At 43.7% G+C, this 10,669-nt stretch overlaps 1 protein-coding gene across 1 annotated transcript; it reads right to left on the reverse strand.

Annotated features, from left to right (window-relative positions):
• Positions 1-1,403: 1,403 nt before the first annotated feature.
• On the reverse strand, positions 1,404-3,713 carry LOC104542225 (tropomodulin-2-like; the record flags this gene model as incomplete). Its single annotated transcript, XM_010186463.1, has 2 exons — positions 3,514-3,713; positions 1,404-1,560 (listed from the first exon to the last, which is right to left on the reverse strand). Coding segments are annotated over exons 1-2 (283 nt in total), but the record flags the coding sequence as incomplete, so codon positions are not given.
• Positions 3,714-10,669: the final 6,956 nt, after the last annotated feature.

Here is a 10,669-nt window from a genome sequence, read left to right on the forward strand (position 1 = left end):
TATAAGTATTTACTAATCTGTAAATACACCTTAGGGACCATGAGCATGCAGAAGGTGAAGCATAAACTTTTGAAGAGATATTCTCCTTTGGTTTCTTCTGAAGACGCGTTTTAGAAATGTAATATTTCTTTTTATCCTGAACTAATTGCTAAGCTTTGGAGGAGCACTGATTATTCTCTAATTAAAGGGACTTTAAATCCAGGCATGTATCTTGGAAACGTCTTCGCAGGGTCGTTTGATTTCCTTGCACAGAAAATATCTTCATATAAAGGAAAATCAAGTCAGTATTTTAATACGGTCTTTCTGTTACTGGCACTTCAATCGAGTTTGTTCAAGTAAGTGATGCCACAGTTACAAGCATGGGTTATAAGACCCAGAGTCTGACCTTTTTAAGGCCCTTAGGTGGCATTCATCATGTGTCACCAGATTCACCCAGAATTATCATACAATTCATAGGAAAATTTCAGTACATTTGGCAGATGGAGATCTCACCGACACGTTTCATAAGGCTCAGATTCTGATAATGATACGTAAAGTAAAAAATGTTGCACGTGACTTCCTCGAAATACCTGCATTCCCTTAAGCAGATCCCACTGAAATAATGACAATGAATCAGATGGTCAAAACTGGACCCAGACATAATGAGCTCCTTCTGGAATGACGAGGTGGCTGAGGTAGGCACTTTTATCCACTGTATGTAAATGAGGAAAAGGTGCTAAAGGAACATTGCTCACTTAAAGTCATGACTGTCCCTGCCCTAAGGTTATCCTACCAGTGTTTGAGCGATTAGAATTAGGTTTTCCTGTTTTCCCCTTTTTTCCCTGTAGCTGGAGGACAAAGGGAAGCAGAGAAGCTGTCTGCATGAATAGCATTGCCAGATGTGCTAGTAAACAAGTGGAAAAAGACTTATTTTTTCTAAGTGTATTCCCTGAGCTATTACTTACAGCAACTGCAGGCAATACGTACTTAGAAAGGCATTTAATACGTTTCCTCCTAAACACCTCCCCCACCACAGCACCCTTGTGTGGGCCCAATGCTTTACATGGGAATGGTCCCAGCAAGGTTAGCGAGGCCACCCCTGTCCACCCTTGACTGCAAGTAGAGGTATTTGCTGATCTGGGAGCTGCTGATAGAGCCCTTCGCTGGACTGGTGCTCATGTGTCCCTGTACCCACCAACGGGCCCGATTAACTGTGCCATTAGAACTCCAGAGCAGCAAGGCATTGCTTCATCTCCTGCTCCAACAGCTCTAGATCTGACTCCTGAGCTTCACCCCGCACAGTAACGGGGTGCTCCACCCTGCACCTCTCTTGTCCCAGCACACTCCCCAGAAAGGCCAGGCAGGGGTGGGTGCCTGTGCTCCGGCAGCGCGTTACTCAACACCGACACCAAGACCCACGGTACCTTTCTTTTCCCCTGTAAATGGTACAAAGTCTTCTCTGTCTTTGTGCTCAAGGGCTTGCTTCTCCAAGTACGAGAGCAGGCGCTCTCTGTCGAAAGGGCCCGTAGCGGGTTTAGTGGTCTGGTCCTTTTGCCGAAATCCTGCTGGAAGCAAGGCGTTCTGTGGGAGACAAGGAGGCACGTAAAGGAGATGAGTTCATTTCACAGACTGTCCCAAATCTCATTTCAGTCTTCATGTTTTTTAAGTGAAACCAGTCTTTGCATGTTATTCCACATAACACTCTTTGGTGACAGTAGTAACACACATTTCCTAAATGCAACCACTAAAACCAGTACATCTTCCAGGCTTCTTGACTGTACCACTTACTGATATTTTTATTAACCATATTTACAGTCACAGCACCAAAGAACTGAGCAAGATCAGAGCCCTTTGTGTTACACATATTCTAACCACAGAGTTTGCAGTCCAGGTAAATCACAGAATCACAGAATATGAGGAGTTGGAAGGGACCTGGAAAGCTCCCCCAGTGCAACCCCTGCCAGAGCAGGATCACCAGAGCAGTCACACAGGAACACGGCCAGGGCTTTGGGTGTCTGCAGACAAGGAGACTCCACAACCTCTCTGGGCAGCCTGTTCCAAATAGACCAGAATAAGTTTTCTATAGACTTTCTTATCTTCATTTATTTCTTCCTCCCCATTTTTCTCTCTCTCTTAATTTCTTCAAAAATTCCTTTCTTCTAATGCAGACGTCCATTGGACTTCAGCAATGAACGGCACACGCAGAAAGCAACTGGTGAATGATGTGGACTTGAGCTATTTAGAGTACGCAGGAAGCAAGCAGATGAAGCAGCACTCCAAGCACATAGCTGTGTGACCATATGATTGCATCTCCATCCTATAATATAGGAAGACACATAAAGCTCTCACATTTCAGTCCAGGAAACCCCAGACAGGAACACAGGGACGCAGACCTTGCAGGGCACGTGCAGTGGAGATGGTGGAGATGCCCCCGAGCACTGCAGAAACACCTCCTGGTTGGCCAGAACACGCACAGTGGATCTGATCCATGGCAAATATCCACGAACCCTGAGCACATCCAGTGAACTCGGGTCACTTCACACTTCATCTGTGCGTGCACAAACGTGCTGAGTGCTACAGATTTACTGCACAGATGCAGCTTGACTACAAATGCATGGAGCTTGGTTTGGGTTTTGGTTGGTTTTTTTTGTGGTTTTGTTGTTGTTGTTTTTTAAATGTTCTGTGTCTCCATTTGAGATGCCAGATAATTGAAAACACCAGAAAATCCACCACAGAAGTGGGAGTAGCGAGGGAGGTGGCAGCACGGAGGGAGGGAACAGGAAAGCCCACCATTCATTTCCAGATAAATCTGTGCTGTAATACCAGAAACTTTCATTTACTGTGATTTTTCAAATTGATGTTGTCTCCAGAGGGAATTCATTTTATCTGCCAGTTTTCAAACTCCTGCATCCATCTGGAAGCTTCTGGGGCAGGTACAGCCAGAATTCCCAACCAGGACACTTGTGACTGTAACCTCGTTGCTGTAGGACCGAGCGGTTCCTAGGCCTGAGATCTTTCAATTCTTTGTGGGAGCATTTTCAAATATCCAAATTATCCTTGCTTTCCAGAAAATGACAGTTATGTAGCTTAAATGTCTTAATCATGCCTAAAAATACTCTCTGCAGCTAAAAATACCAGTGCTGAGTGACACAGTCAACAGATTTCCGAAGTTCAAAAGATCTGATCTTCACAGACACATTATGTTTGTTTGTTTATTGGTGTGCTCAGAAATAGCAGCCATAAAAAGCTTCCCATAAAAAGCTTCTCATCACTCTGCAGTGCACAAATATGATTAAAGATTTAGACTGCAGACAAGCTGCTGTGTAAATAGACAAGGGACAGAGAAAGGGCAACGCTTGTACGAGTAAGCGCAGCACAGCAGGAATAAACCCAAAATGTCCCTAGCTGAGCTGCTCATCCTTCAGGGTACGCTGCCTCTGCTGTAACACAATACAAATACAAACTGCTGCAGTGCGTGGCATTTATAATAGGCAGCTTCTGAACTATGCCTCCCCTCCAGTTCCCATCACTAACCTCAGGATCCAGGTCATCAAGAACATGCTCTAGCTGTTTCAGTTCATCCTCTGAGAGTTTGCTCAGTATCTCATCTTCATTGATATTCTTGTATTTCTCCAGCTCTTTTCGGAAAGGCAGAGACATGGCTCCTGCTGTGCTGCTCAACTGATGCTGCTCTTCAGGATTTCAACCATCCAGGAGTACTGCGCTTCTTGCGGCTCCAGTCACTGGTAACAATAAAGCATTATTGTGAGCGTCTCCATTTAGCTGATGTAGCCCTAAAGAGCCTGCATGCTGAGTCACATTTACACTTTATTCAATAAAACAAAGCAGAAGATGCCCTGGCTCAGCAGAGGAGTGTGGGAAGCCTGCAGCTGGGGCTGGCTGTGCAGCAGCAGCCAAGGAATAGCAAGGATGGGCACAGTACGCTCGGGAACCTCGGGAGTGCAGCAACAAAGAGAAGCTTTGAGATACAGGTAAGAAAAACCATGGGTAACTTATTATTTACCACAGAGATAAACCTGTTTTATTTAATTTGCTTAGAAACAGCAGTTTCTGCTTGTTCTTCTGGCTAAAGGCAAAGGAAAGTGGTAGCAAACAGTCCAACACTGACAAACAAGAAACCAAATGTTATGCCTCGAGGTACTCTGCCTTATGCCAGCTCTGCTGATGGCTGAAAGCTCACCCACATTGTCTTGGCTGGCTTTGTAGTACATTCTGGTTACCTAAGCAGCTTTAAAGTACACTGGTTGGTATTATTTCAACATTTTTGGCTACAAAAGATATGACTTATCATCAAAACAACTCTTGCAGTGGGGATATGCTACTTAGAGCTTAAAAGATCATCTGTAGATTGGTCTGCTGCATGGGGCACCTGCAGGCATAGAAAACACGGTCATGAAAAAATACAGACTTAGTATTTCACCACCAAGTTTTAAACCTTGAATGCAGTTCCCTGTTAGTTGATCCCAACTGATCGGTAACAAGTCAGTGTCATTTGCAGGGCCACAACAGTCATTGTCATATAATTTGTCATACGATGAAGGACTCTCAGTCTTTACTTTGTCCTTTTTTCCTGCCCAGAACTAATTCTGGAGCCAGAACCTGGCTGGAAATGGGTGGAGTGAGAGAGAATTAAAGCGTGATCGGAAACAGCACGAGCTGGGGACCTCAGCTGTGCTCCAGGCCCTCCCAAGTCTGCCTGGTTTCCCACACCAGCACCAGAGCTCTCTGAATGGTGCTGCTACCTGTGCAGTTTTACAGATGGCTTTTGCATTCCCAAGTTTCAAAGCTGGGAATGAAGTGATATGGTAATATCATGACTAGATATGATATGATATGATAATGATATGGTAACCAGCCACCTGGTCCCTACTGGCTTCTGTATCAACCCAAACTTGAACCTCCTTTGGCCAGGTCCTTACTTGCCATAAGCTAACAACATCCACATAGGTTCTGTCGCTCTTCGTATGAGCTGGAAGCCTGATCTTCATGTTTTTTTAATTCAAAATCTAAATTAAAATGTTGCATTTACTTAGTTTCACTATTAAAATACTAAATTTTAGAACATAGCTCATTTTTCCATTTACAAAGTGACTAGAAATTGGCAGCACATAGAAAGGGGAGAGAATAACGAGCAGAACTACAAATTGCAAAAATCTGGGATTTTATGAATGCCGCAAGGCATGACAAACCTCGACTGGAAACACTTAAACATCCTACTCCAAGACAAAGCCTTATTTCCTCTATACACCCTCGTTTTTGTCCTTATTACTGCCCTATTTGTTGTCCCTGTTTTTACGCCTTGACATCGCTGTCAAGCCATTCCCAATGTCATGGCAGAATTCAACTGTTCTTGAAGTCGTGAGTTTCTTTTAGGAAGTTCAGTCAGCATCTGATGTTTCACAAAGTCACAGCAGTTGTGAAAAATCCTTATTATCAAAATGCTATCGTATGTGATGAGCATGAGAGACGTTTTAGAAGTTCAAAAGAACGAATGTTTTTGTCTACTTGTTGCTTAAAGAGAACACGACTTCTACACGTTTAATTGATACAAGTTGTTACCAAAACTACTTCTTAAAGAATGAAAACATTTTATGTAGAAGTGACAAGTGCAGTTGTTTAAACCGTGAAAACAAATTCAGCTGCAGTACATTTCTGTACTAAGGCGTCAGGCACCTTCTCTAAGTTTCTTTGGATAAACTCATTAAAAACGTAACGTTTCAGCTAGCAGTCATTAACCGGGCTGGAAAACTTCTTGGAGGGGATTAGAGCTTTTTAAAACTCTATTTAACAGTTTAAATTATTGTTTCATTAGACTTTAATTGCATCCCTGGAAAAGACAGAAATGTAATCCTAAGGTGAGCTTAATTAAGTACTATTGGAAAAGTACAGTTCAAGAAGGACAGGAACTGCTTGAAAGAGTCCTGCAGGGCCACAAAGATGCTGGAGGGAGTGGAGCATCTCCTGCTGAGGAGCGGCTGAGGGAGCTGGGGCTCTTGAGCTTGGAGCAGAGGAGACTGAGGGGTGCCCTCATTCCTGGGGATCCATTGGGAAAGGGCAGTGTCAGGAGGAAGGAGCCAGGCTCTGCTCTGGGATGGCCAATGCCAGGACAAGGGGCAATGGTCCCAAGCTGGAGCACAGGAGGCTCAAGCTGAAGATGAGGCCAAACTTTGTGAGTGTGAGGGTTCTGGAGCATGGCCCAGGCTGCCCAGAGAGGTTGTGGAGTCTCCTTGTGTGCAGACACCCAAAGCCCTGGCCGTGTTCCTGTGTGACTGCTCTGGTGATCCTGCTCTGGAGGGGTTGCACTGGGGGAGCTTTCCAGGTCCCTTCCAACTCCTCACATTCTGGGATTCTGTGATCTGACCACGTGCAGCAATGATACCCAAAGAGAAATACAACCCCAGATACTAAAGACGTATCAGTCGAACTTCTCTCATGCCAAGAAGCCCTGTGTGGGATAACCCATGTTAGATGAGCAGCGCGTGGAAAAGCCTGCAATCATGCTTTTCTTGCATGCGTACATTTCCAACAGAAATTCCCTTGATATTTTCCCTTTCACAACTGAATCTTAACTCTTCGGTGGCCGAACAAAAGCAGCAGACACTGCTTAGGGCACAGTCCCTGTAAGTGGTAACACTTTGCTGCAGCTTGCACCCTGCTGCAGAGGGGTAGTGACCGCTCCGCTGAAACACTCATTGCTCATGCTCCAGCTTTGTGCTCTCTGTTGACCTCTCACCACAATCACATTATCAGAAAGCCCATTGCTCACGCTCCAGCTTTGTGCTATTGACCTCTCACCACAATCACATTATCAGAAACCAAGGCAGTGAGATAACTCTAACAGTTCAGCATCGTTCAGTCTAGGAAGGAAATGCTGAAGGTCTTGAGTTCACATACTCTGGAAATTGCTAATGTGATGATTATGATCTCCACCTTCCTAACTGGATTTCATACTGTTCATGTTGTGCATTTCAACAGGGCCACATGCTGTCTGTGCTGCTCCAAGGCAGCGAGATAAATCTAACAGTTCAGTATCGTTCAGTCTAGGAAGGAAATGCTGAAGTCTTGAGTTCACATACTCTGGAAATTGCTAATGTGATGATTATGATCTCCACCTTCCTAACTGGATTTCATACTGTTCATGTTGTGCATTTCAACAGGGCCACATGCTGTCTGTGCTGCTGCTTCTTGTGGTTTGTCTTTTCTGAGCGTGCACATACTGTTTACTTCTTACAGATTATAGCCACTGGATTTCTTTTGTTATGATAACTGTGTGAAGCAAACATACTCCAAACTTTAATCAGTTATAAAAGCAGTCATAACCAACCAACAGCTCCTAGCTACTGTTATTTTGAGCACACAAAAGCAGATCGGGTGTCACACGGTAGAAAGGAGAAGTTCAATCCAATTGCAGAGGCACGTGCTGTTGAATGTTACTATGCCTTGGGGACACTGAGGGACCCAGAATGGGTAAGACTTCGGAGCTCCCTTCAAACTGACCGGGATGAGTGAACAAGGAGAGTAAGGAATGGAGGAGCACACATCTCGTTTGGCTTTTCCCCATTTAGTTTCAATCACATTTACCACGAGCTCCAATACCCGCTGTTAAACTGCAAAGCCTGCTGTCAGATGCCCAACAGGCGAGATCTGTGCTGAGCCGGGACAGTGCAGAACTGTAAGAGGCAGCACTGCTGTTTACCATGTGCTACTTTCAAAACTTCGTGGAGCACAGATGTTTCACAGGGAACTTCAAAGACTCCATCGCTGTACTTTTATCTTTGATTCTTTCCAAATAAAGAAATACCTACTTCTGTTTTATTTGGGGCAGCTTTTTCACCCGTAGCTGTCAACGGCAGGATTAAAAATACATTTTCAAAGACAAAAAGGGTGTCATTAGTCAGCTTGCATAAGGTCATTATTACTCTATGCCGTCAAATCCCGCTGTGCTAGAGCTCCTCTACACCGTGCTGTGTTCCAGAAGTACTTTTGGGTTACAATCCTTACTGAAAGGGTTTTCTAGAGGAGCTAGGCTGTAGTTTCTGCTCATACCATAATACTGCCGTAACTTGCTGATACAGGAATTTCTTCCTGAGATGGAATCAGTCCTCTGCTGATTAATGTTACACGTCAGAGAGGTCCCACTCCCATTTGCTTGGATCCCTTGCGATCCAAAACCTACAGAACCTTCTATGGACCGGCAGCTCCAAAGGCCCATCAGGGCACTCGTGCTGTCTGAAACACAGGCTGCACACCTAGAAAAACACAATAGCTCTGGGGTCCTGTAGAGATGAGAATACTGAGACAGAGACAATGCGAATTTCTAGCTTCTGACAGTGTCCACAGGCTAAGAATGAAGCTGCACGGCAATTGCGTTTATTATGTAGAAAGAGATGTGCTGAATGGGAAATAATTCAGTAGGGTTCTTTGCATTTTTATAGAGAAAAAGAGGGCTTTTTATAATCAGATTTGAGAAATTGTTTTCACTTTTCCTTTCCAAATCATGGCCACTGTTGTTTAGATAGGAAATCCTGAGGCATAAACTGTTTTAAACTATCTCCATATCCACAGCGGTGGATATTTGTGTTTTGAAAAATAGCTGTGAAACTCATCCGTAAATGTGGAAAAATTCTTCCCTCTCTTTAAACAGGCTCAAGTGGCTAAACGTGAAAATAAGAAACAGGTGGAATAAATCCCAAGTTAAACTGATACCAGTCCAAATAAATAGGATTGGGGCCATCGTGATTAAGAGCCGTGTTTGTGCAACACAAGCCCAGTAGGAGGGGGATTGTCCTGCACTGTCCAGGCAATGGACTGCTCCCACCAATGCACTCAATCCAATGCCAGGCAGGGGACTTCTCTGCTGCCCAGAAACTGCTACGAAAAATAAAACTTATAAGAAAACAAACAAACAAACAAAACCAAACCTGATTTGACATATAAACAGGGTTCTGTTATTATTTTTATACTCGAAAAGCAAGAACAAGATGTACTTTCTAGCAATGAACTTATGGGAGATGTCGACTCAGAGACCACGTTTTGCGGTACAAGATCTCTTCTTGGTTTTGAACTAAGAGGTTCAGAAATCTCAGAAAAGCTAGAGAGGGTGCATTGGGGCCAGCACGGCACAGAAGTATGATAGAAACATATCAAAGTATGATAGAAACGAACCATTATGAAAGTGGGGGTTTTGTGTGTCATGAAAATGGCATTAGCTACAGGTCCTGATGTAGATGGAGGCAGTAGACACATCAAAGAAACTCACATGGGTCGAAAATGGCAGAGAGATCTGTAGAAAAGGAGTTGGTCTTCCAGAATCTCCCAACTTTTCTGCCCATTTTCCCCAAAAAACTTCTGAAAAACTCACAACTTAAGGAGCACTGAAACTGCTCCGGTTTCGTCGCCTTTTCTAACGCTTTCTATCCCCGACACAGCAAGATCAGTTGATGGATCAAAGCAAAGAACCTGCTAGAGGATTCCTAGCGCCGGGTCCTTCCAGGGGGTGTCTCTGGGGCTGGTGGGGAGCGCTCTCAGCTGCACAGGGCACTGAGCTCAGGGCTGGCTCAGGGTCAGTAATGACATGGCCAAACCTCTTCTATTCCCAGCCCACTTTGCCATCTTTTGTCACACTGTGACCAAAAAGAAAATCACTAAAACTCTCTGTATATTTAAAACGCTGTTTTTTTCCAGGGCTAATGTAGGGTGATTTCATGTTCTGTACCCAGCAACTGGTTTAGTCCCATCTAGAGACTGGTAGATAATTACCAATTATGCTGTCCTAATATGAGACCAGGCCTGAACCTTTAGGATAACTATTCAGTGATCAGAAGCTCCATTTCATAACTGGATGAGCCTTTCTGAAGCTTGGTAACGCTTATGCCACTCTGTAGTTTACATTTACAGTTGGCTCCTGCACTGAGGGATTGACAGCTCCGATGGAAATAAAAAGCAAGACATCAATTCACTTTAATAGCAGCTCAGTCATGCCCTTTATAAGAAAATAACCATCATGTCTATTGCAAAATTACCCATATGAATGTACCGTTATTTATAGAAGATATGAAGGGATGTACTCCCTTTGATTTAGACAACATGAAAGGTTTTTCACTGGCGATTAAAGATGAAACGTTGATGCTTCTCCCACTGATGCAAAATAAAGCTATATAATAACTAATTTCTGATTGTTTCTAAAATAACAGTAGTGGTATTATTCATAACCATTCAAAACATGAAACGAAGTAGAAGGAAGTAGATTTCTTTACAATGCCTGATGAATTTATAACCTGTTTCTGGGTATCCTCCTATTTTTAGATCATAACCACTAGACTTGTTTCCATACAGAAATTATGACTAATTACACAGTGATCATACGACGATTTAAGCCAGGCTTACTTAAAAAAAAGCAACCTTTAAATCACTGGGTTCCTACCTACAGGAGGAGGATGACAGGACAAGCCTAAGCATGACAGATATTGGTGGGATTGTGCATGGTGCTCTGACACTCCAGTGACGCATCAAGCATAGGAAATGGAAAAGACCAGAGAGATTTGTCTGTCTGTCTGTCCCGTCTCCTGCAGGGAGAGACTTCCCTTTGCTTTTAGAGGGGTAAAGTTTAGTTATAAAATAATGAAGCAATCATCTTCTATTTCTGCTCATTGCAACTGGTACTGGAAGG

The sequence above is a fragment of the Mesitornis unicolor genome, unplaced genomic scaffold (genome assembly GCF_000695765.1).
Source record: "Mesitornis unicolor isolate BGI_N332 unplaced genomic scaffold, ASM69576v1 scaffold22170, whole genome shotgun sequence".
In the NCBI taxonomy this organism is placed as follows: Eukaryota; Metazoa; Chordata; class Aves; order Mesitornithiformes; family Mesitornithidae; genus Mesitornis; species Mesitornis unicolor.